Source organism: Ambystoma mexicanum, chromosome 1q (assembly GCF_040938575.1).
Source record: "Ambystoma mexicanum isolate Mex_15411 chromosome 1q, UKY_AmexF1_1, whole genome shotgun sequence".
NCBI lineage: Eukaryota > Metazoa > Chordata > Amphibia > Caudata > Ambystomatidae > Ambystoma > Ambystoma mexicanum.
The window spans coordinates 1,291,681,764-1,291,707,326 of record NC_090922.1 but is presented as its reverse complement, the minus strand read 5'-3'; the positions used below and the strand labels follow the sequence as shown (position 1 = coordinate 1,291,707,326).

At 47.3% G+C, this 25,563-nt stretch overlaps 1 protein-coding gene across 2 annotated transcripts in view; it reads right to left on the bottom strand.

The window, feature by feature from the left end:
- USP24 (ubiquitin specific peptidase 24) overlaps nt 1-25,563 on the bottom strand; it is a 2,799,104-nt gene that overhangs the window by 1,231,878 nt on the left and 1,541,663 nt on the right. For both annotated transcript variants that reach the window (XM_069642114.1, XM_069642115.1), the window contains exon 44: nt 12,320-12,418. In XM_069642114.1, coding sequence (XP_069498215.1) covers nt 12,320-12,418 — 99 coding nt within the window. The remainder of the gene's footprint in view (nt 1-12,319; nt 12,419-25,563) is intronic.

Here is a 25,563-nt window from a genome sequence, read left to right as displayed (position 1 = left end):
TTATACAGCTAATAATAATCCTCAAGAGGTGAATCACATTTCAGAAACTAAATGGATCACTCAGGTTAAAGAATTGCATTGTGAACCTGCAGTGACTGATGGAGACAAATGAAATCACATTAATGTAGTTAATCGGTGCACTTATGGTAAGTTGTTGATGGAAATTGAGTTAGAGGACATAAACAAGGTTATATTAAGTTGAAGGCGTAGAGAGTCCCTGGGCATGACGGAATAGCCAATATAGTCATTAAAAGAATCCCAGAGCTACAGACACATATTTCATAGAATGTTTGCCTACATATTGAAAAGTGGTGTCATAACTGATAGCTGCAGGGGATCCATTATGATCCCCATATTTAAGAAGGGTATGAGGAATGATCCTCTGGACTATAGAATGCGTGCTATGATCGATACTAGCTGTACAATCTTTCCCTCACTATTGTTGGCATGCCAAAATGAATAAATGGGTAACTGAGAAACAGCGTTTAAGGAAGCTACAAAATAGGCTCAGTGGTGGACTTTGTACCACCCATAACATATGGGCACTGCAGTATATGATAGCGGACATGCATAGAAATCCAGGCACCAGAATCTATTCATGTTTCGACTAGGCCAGTTCATTTGACCATGTCCAACGCACGAGACTATAGGATAAATTGAACCAATGGGGTATCGATCCTGCTATTCTTTATTACATCCAGCAAATGTATACCAACACTGCCATGGCAGTCCCATTAAATCAGGAGGCCCTTCTATCTGATTTTATTGATACCAATTTCGTCCTTAAACAGGAGTGTGTTCCTACACCCCTGTTTTAATTGTCTGCTACATAGAAGTTATATGAGGTCTCTCACAACTGTCTTCAGAAAATTGTTAAGGAACATGTCCCTTGTGCAGACGACAGTCCTGCTAGACGGTACAACAATACTAGTGGTCGGAAATAAGCATAGAGGCCACAAGTGCCATGAATGGAAGATCGGTGAAGTATCTCTTGAGGTGGTTAAATCTTATGTACCTGGATATTTCCATCAAAGATAGCCCCGAAAATAACTATTATGACACCCTCACAACCAACAAGATTATGAGAAAATGGTTGGCCATAATTAATTTTGTATGTAGGAGGTGTGGACACTCCATACAGGGTTACCTAGAGATATACAGCATCAGTCTTGTGCACAGTCTATTGTATGGCTTGGATGCTCTTCTGGGATGTTATGTGCGCTGGCCTGGGGTTTTAGAGGGGAAAAATGCTTCACTCGTTACTGGGTCTGCCCGAGAGCGGTTCCAGTGGAGGCTGCTAGGATGGAACTTGGATTGCCCTCCATACTAGCACTATGGAAGATCCTACGATGCACATTTTATATTAAGCTATTAATGAGTGAAAGTGAAGGGGGAGCACTGTTGGGGCCAACTGCTTATGCTGTTCTGAAGGATAACAGCGTTTATTGAGCTGCGTACGACCTCTCTAGAATTACTTGAGGCAGTGGGCCTGGATTCTCCAACTAAAGACAATGTTAATGACCTATTGAGAAAACTAAAACTCAAAATTATTGATGGAGATCGATTTTTGACTCTGCAGGCTTTACCTACTAAGAAAAGATATTGAATGCTCAACAAAGCTTTCAGCCAGGGATCCCACGTAGCTATGTATTGAACTATTGCAGCTTTGAACTTAAAAAATATATTACATTTGCGCTTTAACATCTTAAAAATACTGGAATATATGGGGGCTAGGTCTGGCATGCCTTATGAAAAAAAAAGAGTGTGCCGTAAAAAGAGTGCAGAAACTGCACAACATCTATTAACTAATTGCCCGGGGGCGTGGCTACGAGGGCCATGTAGGAGGACGCGATCTGGAGGAGCTCCCAAGATCCTGAAATGATCCAGGCGAAATAGTGCATAACAACGTGCCTATAACTGCTGAAAACACACATGTCGATGTGTGAACGGTCTGACTGCGCTTGGTGAACTTTTGGAAGGCGTGGGAGGAACAGTGGTGGAGTTTTGTGCGAAAAAGATAAGGAGCGTCGGAGACGGAAGACAAAACAAAATGGCCGATCAACGATCGGAACAAAGGAAGGAGCAGGCCGCACGGTGGTCGGGCGATAGGAGCGAACTGTGTGCGCATTTGTAACTTGCACGGAACGCAGGTCCCCTGGGTCATGTCTAATAGAACAGTGAGACCGAAGGCGAATCAGCCCACGTTGGACTACTTCGCTGTTAGGCAGAAACCTGTGCAGTTCCCTTTGGGAACACTGCAAAAGATTTAGGACTACATGTGTTAGCAGTAAACCCACTTGGTAGCAATCTGTACAACCCAGAATTACCTGGTAGCTGTGGCTGAGCAGTCAGACTTCCCTCAAGAAGAGTTAGGCAGTATGCAAAGTATACACAATAGGCACTCAGATACAATAGCACAAGCAAACACTGACCAGAGCTATGGTATCAAAGTATATAATTATTTATTTAAAAACACACTGTTTGAAACACTCCAGCACTCTTATTTGTAAAACACTCTAAACACAGTTACTATTATGATATATACAACCCTTATTCCTCATCAGACAAGTCTTAGTTAACACCACTTATTTCCAGACAGAGGTGAGCGCTTAACTATAGATGGCACTCCAATAAGTTCATGAAAAAGGGAGGGAAAAAGGCAGAATACGTGAAGATACACCACTCTAAGATTTAGGAACACTTTCAGCAAGGCAGAACAGAAAAAGTCACTTGTGAGCCAAAGTCCATAGGCTGGGCCCACTCTTAGAGAGAGCAGAGCACAAATGCGCCCAAGATCACACAGTAGGCTTTGAAAGTCTTGCAGAGAGTTCGAAAAGAGTTTAGAGAGTCTGAAAAAAGTTTAGCCAGGGTGTCCCAGGCTAACCCAGGTTCGAAAGCCAGGGGCTAAATCTACCCCGTACAGTCGGTGGCAAGGGAAGCCAGGCGGAACACGGTACCTTAAGTGGGAAGGATCCTCCAGCGGTGGCAGTTGTTCCTGGCAGCGGGTGCAAGTCTCGGCGTCGTCCAGAGGAAGAGAAGATCTCGACTTGGAGGAAAGATGAAGGTCGGTGCACTCCCAGGGAAGAAACCAGCCGCAGAGTTTTCCGGTTAAAGGTATTACCCTTTATTTTGCGGTCGTGGTAAAATGCGGTATTCCGGTTGCCGGGGTGCTTGGCACAGGCAAGGCGGCCACGAGATGCGTCGGGAAGCCAAAAAGACGGTGAAACTGGTTATCCCCACCAGTCAAAGGAAGAAGACTCTCCGGCGGGAGATCTCCTCTGTCCTTGGGAAAAGTGGTGAGACGGTCCAGCAGGGCTCCACCGGTGGTGTCGTCGTAGCAGGTTGGCTCAGCTTCTCCCTCGTCGGATTCTTAGGTCCTGTGGCGACTTCTGAAGTTCCAGTCCCCAAAGCCCTGCTTTTATGCAGAAAACCCCCATTCACTCATCCTAGCTGTCACTCAAACATGCTAAGTGGTGAGCCGGCCGGCTCACCACTTGGGCCAATCAGGACGGAGTGCGACTTGAGTTGCCTAGGCAACTCAGTCCAGGGTGCCTAAATCCCCCTCCACCCCTCCTAAGTACCCCAGACAGAGTGGCACCACTTTGGAGGGCTTCTGTGGAGAAGCCCGCCAAAAAGTGGAACAAAGGGCTCGACTTGGGTTGAATCACAGAAGAGAACACAAACGCCATTTTAGAATCAAGTTTTGGCAAAAAATACCAACCGGAGAATTAATAATAAATAAATAAACCGGCGGTATGTTCGAGGCTATCGTAATTAAATAAATAAAGATAGTAGCCTCGAACAATGGGAAAATCCCATAGAGAAATATTCGCGGTTGAATATAAAAAGTAGTATCCACTGCCACAAGCCAAAACTCGTTCAAGGGGGACGGAGACGTGCCCCCTCGACTAACAGACCACAGGGTAATCGAATTGCCCCGGCCAGTACGTCCACAATATGATGGTTTGTACTGGTTCTGTTCAGAATTCAAGACTAGTAAAGTCAATGGTGACTTTGCATACCCTGGGAGACAGTAGTCAGTCCCAGGGTATGGAGTCTATACTGGGGGGGCACTATGACACCCATGTGTTACTGCACTGAGGGTGCTGTGTAACACACATCACAAAAACACACGAAGCCCTATGGAGTAAAAGACCCCATAGCCCATTAAACACATCTAGAATCAAAGGAACACACTCAAATCATGTCCAAGAGTGAGGGTAAAAGAGTCTCATTTTGGCAGGAGAAAAAAATAAACCCCAAAAATCCAGCAAAGCCGCTGGGGGACTCACTAGGTTAGGAAATTCAGCCTAAACAGAGAATTCTCCCTAACATTCGCCAAGACGTCCCCTGGTCCGGAAAGTTCCCAGAGCAAGGATAAGTCGCCTACAGGCGGCATGCCTGCGACGGGTACTAACCAAGAAGTCCTGGCTGCGATTGCGGACTTGAAGGCGGCCTGGGAGGCTAAGCTTGAACTGGCCGTAACTGAGTTGAAAACGGCATTGGACCTTAAGGTCGGTAAGGTGCAGGAGGAGGTGAATTTACTCCGGCAGGACGTCAGGTCCCTGGCGGAGCGCACTGAAACCCTCGAGAAAGAGGTGAGCCCGAACACCGCGGATTGTGCCTCCCATAAGGCCGAATTGCATGCCCTGGTGCAGAGAGTGGGCAACTTGGAGAACAGGGCGGAGGAGGCGGAAGGACGCGCCCGACGGAATAACATTTGCATCGTGGCCCTGCCAGAAGGATCGGAGGGCCACGATCCCACAGAGTTCATCGAATCTATGCTGTTGCAGGAGATACCCGGAGGAGCCTTATCTCAAGGATTCGCGGTGGAACGTGCGCATAGAGCTCTAACAAGGAGGCCGCCGCCGGGAAACCCACCTAGGCCAGTAATTGCCAAAATCCTTAATTACCGGGACCGAGAGAGGATACTAGAACACTTCCGCAAGGGAGGAACGATTACACGAGGAGCGGCAAACGTAACAGCCTACCCGGACTATACCCTGACTGTGCAGCGTAGCCGCATGAACTTTGGGACGGTAAAGCGGAGATTGAGAGTGGCGGGCCATAAATACATGTTGCTGTACCGGGCGAAATTGAAGGTTTTTCACAAACACAAGACTTTGTTTTTTGAGACTCCGGAGGACACCATGGGATGGCTCAACACGCAGGGATGTCCCCAGGAGCCTGACGTTCGGACGGGAAGAGGAGATGGAGGAGATAAGTAGTGCACGAGGAGGGTGCTACAAGATGGCGCGGAATAGGTCTCTGGGACTTGATTATAGTCATTTGAGCGGCCTTAGGCAGTGAAGGTCAGACTGTTGCACAATATATTATGAGCACTGTGACTATTGCTTTATTTAGGGGAGCCTTGCAGAGCGGATCTCTTTACCCCACTTAGTAACTTTAGTTAAGTGGCCATTAAGGCGACTTCACCCTACTGAGCTCTGGGCATTGGTTGGTGTTTGCAGGGCTAGATGTGGGGGTGCCTGAGTTCCATGGATGGAGCTGGGCAGCAGTTGGGAAGTGTGGTGTTGGGGAAGGGATGGGTAGAGGGTGGGGAGGGAAGTGGGGAGTTTGGGGTGTGTATAGTTATGGGGAGTTCGAGTTTGTACATGAGGCTACAGGAAAAAGCCAGAGGGCTGTATCTGTATCGCGTGGGCAGGTGGGATTTGCTGCACGGAAGGGGGGAGGATACTTATGAGCTATGGGGGATCTTAAGATCGTAACGAGGAATGTCAGGGGACTCAATAGTTACTTAAAGAGGAACAAGGTCATGATGTATTTGAAAAGACAGAAGATTGATATTGCACTGTTGCAGGAGACGCATCTGACTCGGGAAAAGTTGGAACTGGTGGGGAAGAAGTGGAGAGGTATTGTAGTGGGCTCTCCGTATTCTGCCTACGCTAGGAGAGTGTTGGTGTGGGTGGCACCGCACGTTCCGCTCCCACTTACACAAGAGGTGGTGGATACAGAGGGGAGGATGGTCATATTGAGGGCACTGGTGGAGAATAAGGAGGTGTGCATTGTAAATACGTATGCCCCCAATCAAAACACAGCGACATATTTTAGGACTGTGTACCAACCTGGGTGCGTGTGTGGGTGGGGCGGTTATTTGGGGAGGGGATTTTAATTGTGTGCTGAACCCCAGGGGAGACAGATCTGATGATAAGATTGATAAGCCCACCCCAGCGGCCAGGGCATTGCAGACACTGCTCGACGACTTTGGGCTGGCAGATGTTTGGAGGCTGAAACATCCTAATGAAGAACAGTGTTCGCATTACTCAGCCATTATTTTTTTGCCACGCCAGATGTGGTGGTAGAGACCACCCACATAGAATACAAAGCGTGGGTCCTGTCGGACCACTCGCCTCTGGTCCTGGGATGGCAGTACTGCCGCCCCAAAGCGCGGTAAGAGACGTGGCGCCTCCGGGCTGAGGCGCTCAAGGGTCCGGTCTTCAGAGAGGATATCAGGGACGAGATCACACATTATTTCGAAGAGAACGCTGGCAGTGTGGATTCGGCGGGCACGCTCTGGGAAGCCTTTAAGGTGGTATTGCGGGGTGCTGCCATTGCTAAATCAAAGGGCCTGCAGGGTGGGGTCCTAACAGAGTTAGGGGAAGCTGAGGATGAACTGGAACGGGAACTCAATAGGGAAGGGGGGGATGCAGAGCCAGTACTTAAACTACAGCAGCAGTGTGCGGAAATTTGGAAAAGGCTCTGCAACCTCAACTATAAGAAGTATGTTGAGAAACAGCATGCAGGTGGGGATAAAACGGGCCGTCTCTTGGCGTGGCTATACAAGAGTGAAACCTCTAGGCCCCCGATTAGGACGATAACCAGAGAGGATGGAGAGGTAGCGAACACCCAAGAAGGAGTCAATGAGGCATTCTTAGATTATTACAGGGCACTATATGAGGACAATGGGGGGGGCAGCCGAGAGGAGATAAGGGAAACTTTAAGAGATATGGGATTACCTAAGATTAGTGCCGAAGAAAGAGAGGAGCTGGATGCACCGATTACTTTGGAGGAATTGGAGGAGGTGGTGAGGCAGCTGCCCACCAGTAAGACCCCGGGTGCAGACGGACTCCCTAGCAAATTTTATAAAGCATATAGAGAGGAGGTACTCCCCCCGCCCATGCTAGAAATGCTTAATGAATCGTTTGAGGTGGGCCAGTTGCCGGAATCGCTTAGAGAAGCGATAATAATACCGCTCCCTAAGCCCAACAAACCAGGGCATATCTCCGGCTCCTATAGGCCCTTGTCAATGCTGAACCAGGACGGCAAGATATTGACGGCGGTCCTTGCCAATAGATTGCGGAGAGTTATTAGTAAATTGATACATTCGGACCAAACACGTTATGTCCCCAACAGAAATATAACCCACAACCATAGGTGACTCCACCGGGTGATTGAATGGGGGAGCAAGAGCGAGGGTGAAATGGCGGTTGTGTCCCTAGATGCAGTCAAAGCTTTCTACTCAGTCAGGTGGTCGTGGTTGCTGGAGGCCCTGAAGGAATACGGGATAGGGCCGGGCTATGTTAGGTGGGCGAAGTTGCTGTACAGTGAGCCGCTGGCTAGGGTATGTACAGGAGCGGTGATATCCGAGAAGTGGCAACTTAGCAGAGGCACCAGACAAGGGTGCCCCTGGTCCCCGATGTTATATATTCTGGCCCTGGAGCCCCTGGCAGTGTACCTTCGGGAACAATATGACATGAGAGGCATTGAGGTGGGGGAGAGAAACACCTAATATCCCTGTGTGCTGACGATTTGCTATTATATTTGAAATATCCGGAGGAAAATCTTCAATATATTCTGGAGGTAATGGAAAGGTATGCAGAACTGTCTGGCATAGCGGTGAACCCCCAAAAATCGAGCATATTCCCATTGGGTAGCTACAGAGGAACCCTTCCGGAGCAGTTGCCAGTGTTGCCGATACCATTGGCGGTTGGTTCCTTCCGCTACCTCGGATTAGATGTGTATCATACGGTAGAGGAGGAACATTTGCATAACACTGAGGTGGCTGTGGGAAAAATCTGTATAAGCATGAAGTTTTGGGAGAAGTTGCCGTTGGCGATGATGGGACGGGGGGCGATGCTCAAAATGGTGGTCCTGCCCAGGCTCTTTGAGGCCTATTATGTAGCTGGTCAGTTGCAATATGTGGTCAAATGGCTCTCTGATGAGGTAACTCCCGAATTTAGGCTGTTTGGACAGGACTGCACTCTGTTCTACCTGAAGGAAATTATTTGGTTGCCTAGGTCAGAAATGAAGGAGCGCCCGGGAATGATGTTGCTGGGGTGGAAGATGTGGCGTAGAGTATGTCGAATGATGGAGGGCCCGTACCCGTGTTCCCCGCAGGTGCCGTTGGTTGCTTTGGCAGGGTGTTAGGGAGAATTATCTGTTTAGGCTGAATTTCCTAACCTAGTGAGTCCCCCAGCAGCTTTGCTGGATTTTTGGGGTTTATTTTTTTCTCCTGCCAAGAGTGAGACTCTTTTTCCCTCACTCTTGGACATGATTTGAGTGTGTTTCTTTGGATCTAGAAGTGTTTAATGGGCTATGGGGTCTTTTACTCCATAGGGTTTCATGTGTTTTTGTGATATATGTGTTACACAGCACCCTCAGTGCAGTAACACAGGGGTGTCATAGTGACCCCCCAGTATATACCCCATACCCTGGGACTGACTACTGTCTCCCAGGGCATGTAAAGTCACCATTGAATTTACTAGTCTTAAATTTTGAGCAGAACCAGTACCAACCATCATATTGTGGACGTACTGGCTGGGGCAATTCGATTGCCCCAGGGTCTGTTAGTCGAGGGGGCACGTCTCCGTCCCCCCTGATCGAGTTTTGGCTGGTGGCAGTGGATACTACTTTTTATATTCAACCGCGAATATTTTCCTATGGGATTTCCCATTGTTTTAGGCTACTATCTTTATTTAATTATTTACGGTAGCCTCGAACATACCGCCGGTTTATTTAATTAATATTAATTCTCCGGTTGGTATTTTTTGCCAAAACTTGATTCTAAAATGGCGTTTGTGTTCTCTTCTGTAACTCCAACCCAAGTCGAGGCCTTTGTTCCACTTTTTGGCGGGCTTCTCCACAGAAGCCCTCCAAAGTGGTGCCACTATGTCTGGGGCACTTAGGAGGGGTGGAGGGGAATTTAGGCACCCTGGACTGAGTTGCCTAGGCAACTCAAGTCGCACTCCGTCCTGATTGGCCCAAGTGGTGAGCCGGCCGGCTCACCACTTAGCATGTTTGAGTGACAGCTAGGCTGAGTGAATGGGGGTTTGCTGCATAAAAGCAGGGCTTTGGGGACTGGAACTTCAGAAGTCGCCACAGGACCTAAGAATCCGATGAGGGAGAAGCTGAGCCGACCTGCCACGACACCACCACCGGTGGAGCCCTGCTGGACTGCCTCACCACTTTTTCCCAACCAAAGAGGAGATCTCCCGCCGGAGAGTCTTCTTCCTTTGACTGGTGGGGATAACCAGTTTCACCGCCTTTTCGCTTTCCTGACGTATCTCGTGGCCGCCTTGCCCGTGCCAAGCACCCCGGCAACCGGGATACCAAGTTTTCCCATGACCGCGAGACAAAGTTACCACCTTTAACCGGAAAACTCCGCTGCTGGTTTCTTCCCTGGTAGTGCAACGACCTTCATCTTTCCTCCAACTCGAGATCTTCTCTTCCCCTGGATGAAGACGCAACTTGCACCTACTACCAGGAACAACTGCTACCGCTGGAGGATCCTTCCCACTTAAGGTACCATGTCCCGCCTGGCTTCCCTTGCAACCGACTGTACGGGGTAGATTTAGCCCTTGGCTTTCGAACCTGGGTTAGCCTGGGACACCCTGGCTAAACTTTTCTAAGCCTCTCTAAACTCTTTTCTGAACCCTCTGCAAGACTTTCTAAGCCTAGTGTAACTGTGTGATCTTGGGCGCATTTGTGCTCTGCTCTCTCTAAGAGTGGGCCCAGCCTTTGGACTTTGGCTCACCAGTGACTTTTTTTGCTCTCTGCCTTGCTAACAGTTTTCTGGAATCATAGAGTGGTGTACCTTTCCATATTCTGTCTTTTTCCCTTCCTTTCTCACAAACTTATTAGAGTGCAATCTAGTTAAGCGCTCACCTCTGTATGAAAATAAGTGGTGTTTTACTGTGATTTTCTAATAGGGAAAAAGGGGTTTATATATCATAATAGTAACTGTGTTTAGAATATTTTACAATAAGAGTGCTGGAGTGTTTCAACTGTGTGCTTTTAAATAAATAATTATATACTTTGATACCAAAGCTCTGGTCAGTTTTTGCTTGTATTATTGTATCTGAGTGCCTATTGTGTATACTTTGCATAATGCCTAACTCTTCTTGAGGGAAGTCTGACTGCTCAGCCACAGCTACCAGGTAAATCTGGGTGGTACAGACTGCTACCAAGTGGGTTTACTGCTAACACCTGTAGTCTTAAATCTTTTGCAGTGGTCCCTAAGGGAACTGCACAGGTTTCTGCCTAACACAGGGGAAGACAAACAACTAAGGATGATAATCAGGACCTACTGGGAGTCGGTCGGGCTGGTTACATTGGGGGATGTCTGGCAAGAGGGGGCCATTAGGGATTTTGAAGGACTAGGGGAAGAGGTGGGCTTGCATAGGGGCCAGTATGTCACGTACCTAAGGCTGGTGCAGAATATTCGTAAAATCTGGCCTGAGACTGTATTGGCGGAGGAACCAGATGCCACTATGGGGACAATATATGACATATCAGAAGGGGGGCATGAGATCTGTAGATTGTATGAGATGGTGATGACCCGGGTTGGGAAGGAATTGACGCATTTGAGGTTGGATTGGGAAACAGAGGTGGGAGCACAAATGGAAGATGGGATGTGGGAGCGTGCTATGGGATACCACAAGAAGGTGTCAAGAAATGCCAGATTACAACAAATACAGTGGTATGTAACGCACAGAGCTTACATGACCCCGATGAGAATATCGAAGTAAATATTGTAAATGCGGGACAACAAGCGTGCCCAAAATGCGATAAGGAAAATGCTGATATGACACACATGTTTTGGTCTTGCCCAGTGATTGAGAGTTTCTGGGGAGAAGTGGCGCAAAAACTAGCGGATAAACGGGTCACGCTCATTATAGATACGGCCTGGGCCTGCCTGTTGGGTGGGTGTCCGAGACCACGGAAACTTAAACATGTTGGGAAGTTGAAGAACTTGGCATATGTGCTCGCCAAATGAAGGATTGCCATGGGATGGAAGCAGTGCCATAAGCCACGGGTGGAGGTATGGTGGCGGGAATTGCAGAAATTGGCGAAGGCTGAAATGGTGGTATGGCAGGAGGCATGTAGCATGTGTGGGGAAGAAGTGAGTACCCTGCTGGCATGGAGAGTATTAATAGCAGGACTGTTTGGAACAATAACGGATTCTGCAGTCTCAGAAGGAGGTGATACCTTGCCACACACAGCAGATATGGAATGAGAAGGACAAACAAGCTCTTGAGGGGGGAGGGATTGGGGGAGCAGTGGTCTTGACTAATTGATGTTCATATGATTGTTACAAAAAGCGGTGCCAGTTTGGTTTGTATTGTTTGTTTTAAAAAATAATAAAAACCGTTTAAAAATAAAAAAAAAGAAATAACTAATTGCCCGAATCTTACCAGACATTATTGCAAATGCTATGCCTGGTTTGTCAGCTCCTCTCCTAATATCCAAGGTGACCAATTTTGGGTATGCATTTACTCTACGGAATCTATGGTTATAACTGCTGCATCTCATCATTTATGGAAAATAGCCTTAGCACTTTTAAATTACCTTTATCTCATTATGTCTGGAAATAGTATCCAGTTTTAAATTAATGGTGCATTTATTTGATGGGCTTGTCCACGGCAAACTGGGCCAGTCTGAATGCTGAACTTGTATATAAAAGTATGAAATAGTATGACTTGTTCAGATAAGTTATTTGAAATTTTAAATGGCACTTGTTTCTTAACCTTTTATAAGATTTGCTTATATAATGTATTTATGAGTTTATGATGTAATGTGAATGATCCATTGTATATTGATAAACTTCTTTTAAACATTGTTAATGTGCAAACGGTTTTTAAAGTAAAGCCATTTGCAATTAATCAAATACATACATCAATTAAAGCATTGGGACTCTGCAGCAAAAGCAGTAAAAGAGAAAAACTTCCATATGATTGTGTATGTTTACAGGACCTTCTAAACCAGCACATCCCTTCACTGTTCAAATATTTCCTAACATAGATTTTCAGATCCATACTTTCATTTTTAGATTGTGAATTAATTCTAAATAAGGCAATACCTTGAGATACTCATCCATCTGATCTATAAGACTGGTAAAGAACTCATACGCATCCTGCTGTTCCCGGACAAAAAGCTCCTTATTCCACATCTTGAAGATCTACAAGCATATCACAAACAGAAACACAGATTAGTCATTTGTTTAAACATTGCAATTACTCACCTTTAAGAATGGAGAACTTTTATTATAAGCATATACCATAGATCATCAATAAGAAATTCAAATACTACATATTAGGGGGAGGCCATATCTTTGCAGTTCCTCCTAAACAATAACACATCTGTTTGTGATCATCAACTCTACTAGAAAGTTAACACAAAAGAACAAGTTACTTACCCCTGGTAACGTTCTTTCGACTGGATGTTCCTCCAACATATTCCTCATCTTTGACACTGGTTGTCCAGCTTCAGCTACTTCGTAAAAAAATGTCGGCAGAGAGTCGCTGTGCGTCGATGGCATTGAGTCGATGTCCCTCGAAGGCCTCCGTCGAGGATGTCATCGAAGGCATATATAGCACGCACAACGCCAGTTAGCCTCAATTCTGTTTTTCCCTCTTTAGCAGCAGAGATACCCGTAAAACACGGGAGTGACCATACTCAGCCTTGATGGAACGGAAGCTGTAATAGCACAGGAAATTCTACTGAGGTGTAGGATGGGAGGGCGATGAGGAATACGTGGGAGGAACATCCAATCAAAAGAACGTTACAGGGGTAAATAAATTGTTCTTCGAATGGATTGTGTTCTCCCACGTATTCCTCATCTTTGACAGACTCCCAAAGCAGTATTTGGTTTGGAGGAGGGAGTAGAATTAGACTTCAAATATCTTGGTAGACAGAGTAAAGGACTGCCTTGCCAAAAGTACCAACCTGACCAAGGGAAGAATCCAGCCAATAATGCTTTGTGAATGTGTGGATAGAAGACCACGTTGACGCTTCACAAATGTTTCTTCAGTACGCCCCTTTGCAGAGCTGTAGATGAAGCCATGCCTCTGGTAAAAATGGACTCAAACCTTCAGCATGGTCTTTTCTTGCCAGCCTGTAACATTCTGATATTGCTGGAATTATCCACCTGGATAAGGTCTGTTTAGGAACAGGCTGTCCCAACTTATGTCCAGTATAGCCAATGAAGAGTTGGTCATCAATACGGTACTTAGACATTCTTGAAATGTAACAGCTTAACGCTCTTTGGGGGTCTAGCCTATTAATTCTTTCCTCCTCCTTGCCAGGATGAGGTGGGAGATAGAAAGGAGGGAGAACAATTTTTTCTGACCGAAATGAAAATCAAAAATGATTTTGGGCAGAAAAGAAGGTTTGACCCTTAAAACAACTTGATCCTTGAGAAAGATAGTAAAGGGTGGCTTGGATGAAAGTGCCTGCAACTCGCTCACTCTACGGGCAGATGTCAGAGCTACCGATAGAATGGTTTTAAAGGTTAATAACCTTAAAGAACAAGTGTGCTGAGGTTCAAAGGGTGCACACATTAGGAATTGTATAAGATCCCAAACTGTAACCTGGAAAGGAGAAGGGGGGGGAACACATTGGTGAGCCCCTTTAGAAATTGTGTCACCAGTGGAATTTTGAAACAGGAACATCCCTCTAATGAGTGCTTAAAAATTGACAGCGCTGCCAAGTACCCTTTAATGGTACCAATCTGGAGCCCCAGATTAGCCAACGATAGAAGAAAGGATAAAACATCCAGTGTTTTACACAGAAAATGATCCACATTCTTTTCTCTGCACCAGTTGCAGAATTTATTCCAAGAGCAATGGTACAAAGACTTTGTTGCTGGCCTTTTGGCCGAAAGCAAAACCTCCATTACGTCATCCGGGTGGTCCCAATCCTTATATCTCAGCCTTTCAGAAACCAAGCGTGAAGGTTGAGTGTTTTGACCTCTGTATGGAGAACCCGACCCTCCTCTCGCGAGAGAAGGTGTTCTCTTTGTGGAAGACACATCGGAGGACAGATGGACATGTCCAGAAGGTCCAGGTACCACGTCCTCCTGGCCCAATCTGAGGCAATTAGGATCATGTGTTGCCCGAACCTTCTCAACCTCCTGATTGCCTGAGGAACGACGGGGACTGAAGTAAAGGCGTACAGGAGTGGAAACTCCCAGTCCAGCACAAACGCGTCTCTTAGATCTCCTCTTGGAGGAAATTCCCTGGAGCAATATCTTTCACACTTCCAGTTGACCTCGGTCACAAACAGATCTACTTGAGGGGTTCGCTAGAGGGTGAAGATCTCTTGAACGACTTCCTGAACTAATTCCCACTCGTGGGAGACTGTGCTCTGCCTGCTCAGAGCGTCCGCCGCTGTGTTCTCCTCTCCGATCAGGTGAACTGCTGATAGGAAGATTCCTCCTTGAATTGCCCAGTACCAGCGCTGCATTGCCTATCTGCACAGTGGTAGTGACCCTACACCTCTATTTTGAGGTAGTACATGCCCACTGTGTTATCCGTCATTATCGGGACATTCCTTCCCTGTACAGGGGGCAGAAAGGCCTTGAGCGCTAATCTGATTGCCCTCAGCTCCAAAAGATTGATATGTAGTTTGGACTCCCGATGGAGACAAACAAACGCAGTCAGATCGTTGGCATGGGCTCCCCACCTCGTGAGCGAGGTGTCCATCACTACTGTAATCCCTGGCCATGGTTGCTATAAGGGTTCTCCCTTCAGAATATTCTCCTCGCAGGCCAACCACAGAAGATCCTGTGACACCCTGCTTGGAATCTGAAGTTGGTCAGACATATTTCCTGAGAACTGGGACCATTGAGTTCCTAGAGCCCATTGAAGGGATCGTATTCTCAGAAGGGCCTCTGGCACCAGAAAAATGCAGGATGCCATGAGGCCGAGCAACCTCAATATATAAATAAACAAATAAATAAAAATCGGAGGCCGGTAGACTGTGGGCATTCTGAAATTTGGTCACCATCTGAAGAATGTCTTGAGCCCTCACCTCGTGTGGCAAGCTCTTTCCCAAGGACGTATCTAGTACAGCTCCGATGTACTGGAGCTTTTGGGAAAGGGTCATATGGGACTTCTTGTAATTGAGGGAGAAGTCCAGTCTGTGAAGAGAGTGGCAGGTGACGTTGAGATGATCCCGGGATTGTGCGGGAGAACGCGCCATGATCAGCCAATCGTCCAGGTAGGGGTAGATGTGAATTCCCCCCTATCCTGAGACTCGCTGCTATCACCACCATCAGTTTGGTGAAAACCCTCAGGGCGGAGGGCAGCCCGAATGGCAGAACTCGAAATTGATAATGAGAACCGCCAACTGCGAACATCAGTTATTTCTGTGCTTGAGATGGATTGGCACATGAAAATAAGCATCCTGAAGGTCCAATGACACCAACCAATCCTGGAGTTAGATGACCTGAAGGATCTGAAAAAGTGTGACCATCTTGAACTTGTCCTTCCTGAGGAACGTGTTCAAGTATCTTAAGTCCAAGATGGGTCACAGTCCTCCGTCCTTCCTGGCTATCAAAAAATAAGGGAGTACCATCCCTTGTTCCTTTCCGCTACAGGCACTGATTCTATAGCACCATTCTCTAGCAGGTTTAAAATTTCCTGCACAAGGAGCGGATCCGGAATCCTCAAAGAGCGGTTACCCAGTGGATTGTTCAGAGGTCTCCTTATGAAAGGAAGGCAGTAACAGTGGGCTACGGTTTGCAGAGCCCAAGCATCCGATGTTATGTCTCGCCATTTTTCCAGATGCTGAGACAGTCTGCACCCCACTGTGAACTGTGACTTAAGACCTCACAGTGGTTTTGCAGCGGCTGATGCAGAGGCCGATGGTAAGGAGGATGCTGCTTGAGCTGGCTTTGCACCTCTACCTTGTCCACCACGAGGAAATCTTCTCTGGCCTCTGACTGCATTGCCATTTTCTGCTCAAATTTCCAGTGCTACGCTGACGACACTCTATTCATTTTCAGGCTGCCCTCTGCCACCTCCACTCATCTCTGATTGCCTAACTGCTATTAAAGATTGGTGTGCCGCCAATGATCATTGTCTGAATGCCAGTAAGACGGAGATCCTCCTCATCGGCACACCTTCACCATCCTTTCCCCTCACTCTCTGGCTGGCCTCCCTTGGCCCTCCTCCTACCACCACCTACGAGGCTAAGAACCTCAGGGTCATCTTTGACTCCGCCCTTTCCTTCTCCGCCCACATTTCTGAGGTCACTAAAAAGTCAAATTTCCGACTGCATCTCCTCAGAGGTATTCTGCCTTTCATCTCCTTCCCCCAGAAGCTCACGGTATCTCAAGCTCTGGTTCTCTCTAGCTTGGACTATTGTAACAGCCTCTTTCTAAATCTACCTGCCTCTACTCTCCGCCCTCTGCAACTAATCCAGAACAGGACTGCGAGACTTGTCCTTGGCCTCAAGCCCTGGGATCGTATCTCTCCAGGTCTGAAATCTCTTCACTTGCTCCCAGTGGATGCAAGGATTAAATTCAAAACCCTATGCATTGTCCACAAGGCTTTCTGGGGCCTGGGTCCAAAATATCTTCAGCTATCCCTCCGCAAATACCTCCCCTCTCGAGCTCTTCGCTCCTCTAACTCCAACTCACTCAGGGTCAGTCGTTTTTCTAAGAAACGAGCTGGGGATAGATCTCTGTCTTCGGCTGGGGCAGCCTCCCTGCCACTCTAAAACTTGAGGAGAACCATCTCCGGTTCCGGAAGCACCTCAAGACCTTCCTCTTCTTCTGCCTTCGCTCCCCCTCTCCCCTGCTGAACTGTTCTCTCTTGGCACCGTGCACCTGGCCACCCTCTGTCTTTTGGGCCCAGGTACCTGCTCATCCTGTCACCCTCCCGCACTGCCCCCGGGCCACCCCTTGCACTGGGGTCTGTAACCCATACAGCCCCCCCTTTTTCTTCCTGCACTTATCGGACCTACCCTGTCTGCTGCCTTAAACCTAGCACTTGCAAATTGCTGGCTGCATTACCACTGTTTGTTGCCTTTATTATTTATTTATTGTTATTTATCTGTTTCTCCTCTGCTTCGCACTTTCCACCTCTCCCCCCTTCCATGCACTTTTCCCCTCCCCCCTCTCCCATGCACTTGCGCTTTCTCAATGTCACTGGGCCTAGTAAGATCGCTGTTTTGTTCTCCCCTGTTCCCCTCCCTTGCCTTGTCGCGCTCTGAAACACTTGTGTATGAGCGCAATAGAAATAAAATATCACTCAATCAATCAATTCCTCTCACCCTTCAAACTGAGTAGTAGTGAAAAGATCTACCCCTCCAGGTTGCCCACTAGGACAAAAAGGCTGAGGGTTCCCTAATCACGGCGCCTAAAGATTTGGCTGCCGCCTTTGAGGTCTGCAACTTCTCAAGGCTCTCGTCAGCCTTGTTGCCAAAAAGATGAGACCCTTCAAAAGACATGTTGTGCAAAACCCGACTTTCTCAATAACGCACATCTGCGCATAACGGTTTTGGTAGCCATGGTTCTGCTGATACTAGCCACAGAAACCAAACCTGATTGAAGAGACTCACACATGGCCTCTTTTCCGTCTCTAATAATAACTAAGAAGACATCTCTTTCATCCCCTTCGGGAATGTGCTCTGCCACCATGGAAATACAATCCCATAGAGTGAACGTAAACTTTGTGAGGGCACAAGTGGAGTTGGCAGATTTTAGTGCCATGCTCCCTGCAGAGAATACCTTCCTTGCCCATCCATCTACGTGTTTGATATGATATATGAGATATGGCATTTGTAACGCGCCTATACACAAGTGTTTCAAGGCGCAACGAGGCAAGGAAGGGGGAACAGAGGGAGGATAGAGAAAACGATCTTACTAGACCAAGTGACTGAGATAGCGCATGTGCAGCGGAGGGGAAACATGCCTAGGGAAAGGGAAGGGGGCAGTGCTGTACATGGGATCAAAACAATAACAAGAAGTGCAGCCAGTAGGTGGCTGGCGCAAGGCTAAGTGCAGGGGGACTGTAGGGTTACAGATACAGACCCAAGTGCAAGGGTTGCCGGGAGGCAGTGCAGGTGAGCAACTTGGCTGGTAGGGACCTTGGCCAGAAATCAGAGGGTTTATTGTCCCTATCAGGCAGGATGGTAGTGTACGCCGCTTGTTTGGAAGTAGCAGTAGCTGCCTGCACCACCAGACTCTCCGGAGTGGGGTGTTTTGACAGGTAGTCAGGGTCACTACTGGAAGGGCGGTATCTCTTAGTTAAGTTCTTAGCAACTGCCGGATTGGACTCCGAAGTCTCCCAGTACCTAGCCACCCTTTTCTGCAATGCCATATGGAAAGGCAAGATGGGATTTGATTGTGGACCTTTGTCAAGAATGTCAGTAAGGTCGTTCTGTTCATATGGTAATGGAGGTCTACTCCAACCCATGTATTCCACCACCTTTGAGATGAGCTGCCTGTAGGATGCATCTGCAAGCTCCCCAGCCTCTGGTTTCCCAAATTCAAGTTCGGGCGAGGTATCTACCCCACTTGCAGTTTCCGAATTGTCATAAAGGTCCTTCATTCTGGACTCTTCAGAGATGAAACTCTCTGGTACATTGGGTGTACCATATTGTAGGCCAAATGAGGCTTCATCATCATCAGGCCACTCCTCTTCTACAAAAATCGAAGTAAGAGATTTAAAGAATTCTTTTTTAGGTAGCAGAGCATATATTTTGTCTGGAAATACTGTTTTTGGCAAATTTGGCTTCGAAGACACAAGTCGTTGATGCTTCTTTTATCGGCCCTGTCGAAGGAGGGGCGCTCAGCCTCGACAGCACAGCTGGCAAAGGTGGCGTAGCTGGCGTCGAAGGCTTGGGCGTCGATGTCTACGGATTGGCGGGCGTCGAAGGCTGCACTGGCGTCGAAGGTATCAATGACCTCGGGATTTAGGATGAGATCTTTCCTTTCCGGCTTCTTTTGAAGGCTCGGTAGGCACATGGCTCTTTTGTTTTAAAAAATCTTAAGCATTTCAGCCCTGAAAGCTTCACACTCGGCCGGAGTGGATTTCATAGTTGGGCAAGCAACTCTTTCAGGAGAAGCGTCTGATGACAAAGTCGACCTACAGTGCCTTCTCTTCGATTTCTTTCAAGGACGAAGAAGAGCAGTGTGAGCCACTCCTCGACCTGCACCGTTTGGCCTTCTTTCTCTGAAGAGAGTCGCCTCTTGACTCATCAGTCGAAGGTTTCACGGATCAAGTAGGAGCTTTTTTGGGGATTTTGCCTAGCTTCAGTATCCCCTTCCGCTCCCTCAAGGCATTTCCAGTCATGGACTAGCACTTCGAACAGTCAGAGGTGTTGTGGTCCGCTCTGAGCCAGCACAGACAGATACAGTGCGGATCAATGAGGGACATTTTTTATCCGCAATCCCGACACTTCTTGAATCCAGACCTCGGAGTCGGCGGTGTCGATGATGAAGACACAGTATCGATAGATATTGAACAAAGATGTCACAAGATGTGAGGCGCGCTGAATTCCAATCGAAGATATCGGTGTCCCAGAAAAACAAAACTGAGGCCAACAGGCGCTGCACGTGCTATATATGCCTTCGATGACATCGTGCTTGACGGAGGCCTTCGAGGGACATCAACTCGATGCCATCGACACAGCGCCCTCAGCGGAAAATGTTTTTCTGTCAAAGAAGAGGAATACGTGGGAGGACACAATCCATTCGAAATTATCTTTCCATTGATATAATTTGGAGATACAATCTGGGATCGATATAAGAATTAATATTCTCAATCTCAAAAAACTTTAGTGAATCAATATTCAGAAATAGTATAATGGCAAGGGTAAAATGAAAGTAACACACCATTATCTCAGATTTTATATGTGTCTTGCTGGGTATGCTAACTTCAATAATATAACAAATATTAGTAGCGAAAAGATAGTATGATGAACAATTGCTTCCCTCCGCTTCTGTCTGATGGATGTTCCTCCCACATATAACTCAACTTAAATATATATCTTCCTGCGGCAGATGATCTTGGAAACCTTTTATCAGCAGGGGGCGCCGTGCAGCAATGGAGTTCCTCGTGCTCAACATCTTCGAGGCCGGACAGGACATCGGCACAAATATTTGCTTTGCACCCATGACCTCAGTTTGCTTGTTTTTTCCTCATGCCCAGAAGTGTTCGGGATTACGTATTACCGTATTACATGGGCACTTCTTCTTAGCATTGAAAGAGATGATCAGGAGAGAGGTCTCAAATTGTGGGTTAGGATGGAAGGACGATGAGGAATCCATGGGAGGTACATCCATGAGAAGAACAAGCTACTCATCCCTGATAACGTTCTTTCGATTGGATGTTCCTCCCACGTATTCCTCATCTTATGATGATATCTCTCCAGCTTCGGAATTTTTTTTAGACAGAGGGCGCTGTATGCAGTGTCCTCGAGTCGATGTCCCTTGAGGGCCTCTGTTCGACATCAGCATAAGTAGCGCATGTAGTGCCCGTTGACTTCAGTTCTGTTTATCCCCTCTGAAAAGGAATTACCAGGCGTACCCAAGACTGCAGGCTCACAGAAAGCGTAAAGTGTAATAACACGTAAATTGTACGGCGGGGTAGGCTGGTAGGGGCGATGAGGAATACGTGGGAGGAACATCCAATTGAAAGAACGTTACCATGGGTAAATAACTTGTTCTTCGAATGGATTGTGTCCTACCACGTAGTCCTCATCTTATGATAGACTCCCAAAGCAGTAATAATTTGGAGGTGGGAGTACCAATTAAATTTAAACCTAATCATGGACAGAATGGAGGACGGATTTTGTAAAAAGTCCTACCTGACTGGAGGAAGAATCCAGACAGTAATGTTTTACAAATGTATGGATAGACGACCAAGTGGCCGCTGAACAAATATCATTGATTGGGACACCCCTTTGTGGAATGAGCCCTTAGGCATTCCTAAGGGTCTTTGCCCGCTAGTCTGTAGCATTCGCCAATAGCCAGGATAATCCATCTGTATATTGTTTGTTTGGTAACAGCAAGACCTAATTTGGGATGTGTACATCCAATAAGCAGTTGGTCAACCTGGCAAAATGTAGGCACCCGAGATGTATAAAAACAGAGCCCTTTTTGAGTCCAGTCTATGTAGCCTCTCCTCCTCCTTTCCTGGATGAGGGGGTGGATAGAATGTTGGTAAGGTAATTTGTTGTGACAAGTGGAAGTCAGAGACTACTTTCAGTAAAAAAGGTTTTACCCTGAGAGTGACCATGTCTTTATATAATACCGTATGAGGAGGTTTGCAAGAAAGAGCCTACAACTCGCTTACCCTGCAGGCTGATGTTATTGCAATAAGTAAAACGGTTTTTAATGTCAGGAGTCTTAAAGGACATGAGTGTAGGGAATACATGTTAAAAACTTTAACACAAGATTGAGGTCCCACTGAATACATTGAATGGAACTGGTGGGTATACATTAGTAAGGCCCTTCAAGAGTTGGACCATCAAAGTGATCTTAAAATATGAATCCTCCTCAGAAGAGTGCTTGAAAATGGAAGGCACTGCTAGGTAACCTTTAATGGTTCCAATCTGGGGCCCCAGATTAGCTAAATGTAACAGAAAGGAGAACACCATAGGTGTGTCACAAAGAAATGGATCCACATTCTTATCCTTGCACCAGTTGCTGAACTTATTCCAACGGCAACGGTACAAAGATTTAGTTGATGGCCGTCTGGCCGAAAACAAAATCTCCATTACGTCATCTGGAAGGTCCCAATCCTTGTAACTCAGCCTTTGAGAAACCATGCGTAAAAGCTGAGTGTTTTGACTTCTAGATGGAGAATCTGGTCTTCCTCTTGCGAGAGAAGATCCTCTCTTTGTGGAAGACGTATTGGGTGGCAGATGGACATGTCCCGAAGGTCTGGGTATCACGTCCTCCTGGCCCAATCCAGGGAAATCAAGATCATGGATTTTCTGAACTTTCTCAACCTCCTGATCACATGAGCAATGACGGGGACTGGAGGACACACATACAGGAGTGGAAATTCCCAGTCCAATACGAACGCGTCTCCTAGTGCTCCTCTTGGGGTAAATGCCCTGGAGCAGTACAGTTCGCACATCCGTTTGACACTGGTCATGAACAGATCCACTTATAGGGTTCCCCAAAGGCTGAACATCTCTTGAAGTACTTCTTGAGCTAGTTCCCACTCGTGGGAGACTGTGCTCTGCCTGCTCAGAGCGTCCGCCGCCATGTTATGCTCACCGGCTAGGTGAACTGCCGATAGGGAAATTCCTTCTTGTATTGCCCAGAGCTGCATTGTCTCTGCACAGTGGTAGTGACCCTACACCTCCTCTCTTGTTGAGATAGTACATGGCCACTGTGTTGTCCATCATTATCGGGACATTCTTTCCCTGTACAGAGGGCAGGAAGGCCTTCAGCACTAGTCTTATCGCCCTCGGCTCTAAAAGAGTGATATGTAGTTTGGACTCCGATGGAGACCAATGACTGCTGATTGTCAGATCGTTGGTGTGGGCTACCCACCCGTGAGTGAGGCGTCCGTCACTACCGTTATCTCCGGCCACGGTTGCCAAAAAGACTCTCCCTTGAGAATGTTTTCATTGCAAGCCCACCACAGAAGTTTCTGAGCAACTCTGCTCTGAACTTGCAGGTAGTCTGACATCTTGCCTGAGAACTGGGACCACTGAGTTCCGAGAGCCCATTGAAGGGATCTCATTCTCAAGCGGGTCTCTCGCACCAGGAAAATGCAGGATGCCATGAGTCCGAGCAACCTCAGAAAATCGAAGGCCGGAAGCTGCTGAGCATTCTGGAATTTGGTAACCATCTGCAGAATGTGTTGAGCTGAGGAAGTATCCAGCATTGCCCCAATAAATTGGAGTCCTTGGGATGGTATCATGTGGGACTTCTTGTAATTGAGGGAGAAGCAGAGTCTGTGGAGCGAGTGGCAGGTTACGCTGAGTTGTTCCAGGGCCTGCTTGGGTGAACGAGCCCTGATCAGCCAATCGTCCAGGTAGGGGTAGACATGAATCCCCCCTCTCCTGAGACTCGCTGCCACCACCGCCAACAACTTGGTGAAAACCCTCAGGATGGAGATCAGCCCGAACGGCAGAATTCGAAACGGATAGTGAGAACCGCCAACCGCAAACCTCAGGTACTTTCTGTGCTTGAGATGGATTGGTACATGAAAGTAAGCATCCAGGAGGTCCAATGATACCAACCAGTCTTGGAGGTGGAGAGCCTGAAGGATCTGAGAAAGGGTAACCATCTTGAACATGTCCTTCCTGAGGAATTTATTCAAGTTTCTTAAGTACAAGGTGGGTTTCAATCCCCCGTCCTTTTTGGGGTTAGAAAATACAGAGAGTACCAACCCTTGTTCCTCTCCGCTACAGGTACATGTTCTATTGCACCTTTCTCTAGCAGGCTTAAGATTTCCTGCACAAGGAACAGATCTGGAATTTTGACAGAGTTGTATCCAAGTGGATGATCTTGAGGCATTTTTTTTAAAAGGAAGGCATTAGCCTTGGACGACAGTTTCCAGTGCCAATGTGTCTGAAGTAATGCCCCGCCATTCGTTCAGATACTGAGAAAGTCTGCCTCCCACCGGGGTCTTGTGGGTTAGTGGCAGCTGAAGTAGCAGCTGAGGGTGAAGTTGCCGCTGCTGGGGATGATTTAGCACCTATCTCTCGTACACCATGAGGGAATCTTCTCTGACCCCTTTGACCGGCTTGACCTCTTCCTCTTCCAATTGAGTAGAATTGAAAGGACTTACCCCTCAAAGAAGATGAGCCTGAAAAGGGTTGTTGAGGTTGTCTAATGGCAGCGCTAAGGGATTAAGCCGCCACCTTTGAGGTCCACAGCTTCTCCAAACTCTCATCCGCCTTGCTGCCAAACAACCTCGAGCCATCAAAGGGCATGTTGAGTAGTCTTGCCTGCACATCTGGTGCAAACCCCGACTTCCTCAACCACGCAAATCTGCATAATACTGTGCTAGCAGTCATGGATCTGCTGATGCCGTCTGCAGTATCCAAACCTGAATGGAGAAATTCACTCATTGCCTACTGACCATCCTTACTGATCGCGAGGGAGCCGTCTCTTTGCTCGCCTTGCGGGATGTGTTCAGCCGCCATAGCAACACAGTCCCACAGGGTAAACTTAAATCTAGACAATGTGCAAGTCACATTAGTGGATGTCAAAGCCTAGTACCTGCAGTGAAAACCTTTCGCACCCAGGCATCCACCCTTTTGTCATCCCTGTCAGGATGGATAAGCTGACTGCCTGGTAGACGTAGCCGCCTGAACCTTTCAGGAGCGGGGTGCTTGGTAAGATATTCCGGTCACTGCTGGAAGGTCTGTACTTCCTTGCAAAGTTTTTATTAACTGCAGCCGCAGTTTCCGGGGTCTCCCAATTAGCAGAGACTTTCTTTTGTAGTGTCATGTGGAAAGGTAAACCCTGGTCCAAGATGTCAGTCATTTCATCTTGTTCGAACAAAGGAGTAGGCTTACTCCATCCCATAAACTCAACCTTTCCCATCAGTTTTCTCTACGATGAGTCAACATGCTCAGAGGGTTTAGGCCTGCCAAACTAATTCTGGTAAGGTATCCAAGATACTAGCTGACTTAGTCTGGATTCGTCGGAAATAAATTCCTCTGGCACACTGGGGGTGCCAAACTGTAGACCAAAAGGTGGTGAATTGTCATCAGAGGGTTGGTCTTCCCGATATGTCTCTGACAGAGACTTAAAATAGTCTTTTTTTGGTAAAGGCTTATAAACCTTGTTTGTACTGTCAACGGCTTCGACAATGTCAAAGTAGTCATTGAAGACGGCTTTGAAAATGGTGCCAGTTTAGTTGTCGTTGACTTCGGTGTCGAAGGCTTCGACACCTTGTGCTTCTTCGCCGGAACCATAGTTGGACTCGGTTCTCGACTCGTCGACGCTCTTGATGATTTTTCGCCAGATCGCAAACTTTCTTGATGTGACGCCAGCTTTGAGCTCAGCTTTGAAGAGCTAGTCTGCAACTCCCCCTTGCTGTCCTTACATGGAGCGACAGGGGCATGGCTCTTTTGCTGTTCATTCGAGGAACTCAAGGTCGCATTCTCGAAGATTCGCATCATCTCACTACGAAATGCCACCCACTTTGCAGGGGAATCAGATTTCATAGGACACCCGATTACCTCCGTGGAGGAATCACTGGAGGTCGAAGGTGACCTATGTCTCTTCTTTGCCTTCTTAGAGGAAGACTAAGAGTGACGCGATGGACTCCTCGATCGGGACAATTTTTACTTTTTGCGTCAGGACGAATCCCTTGACTCATCAATCCTTTTCTCCCATTT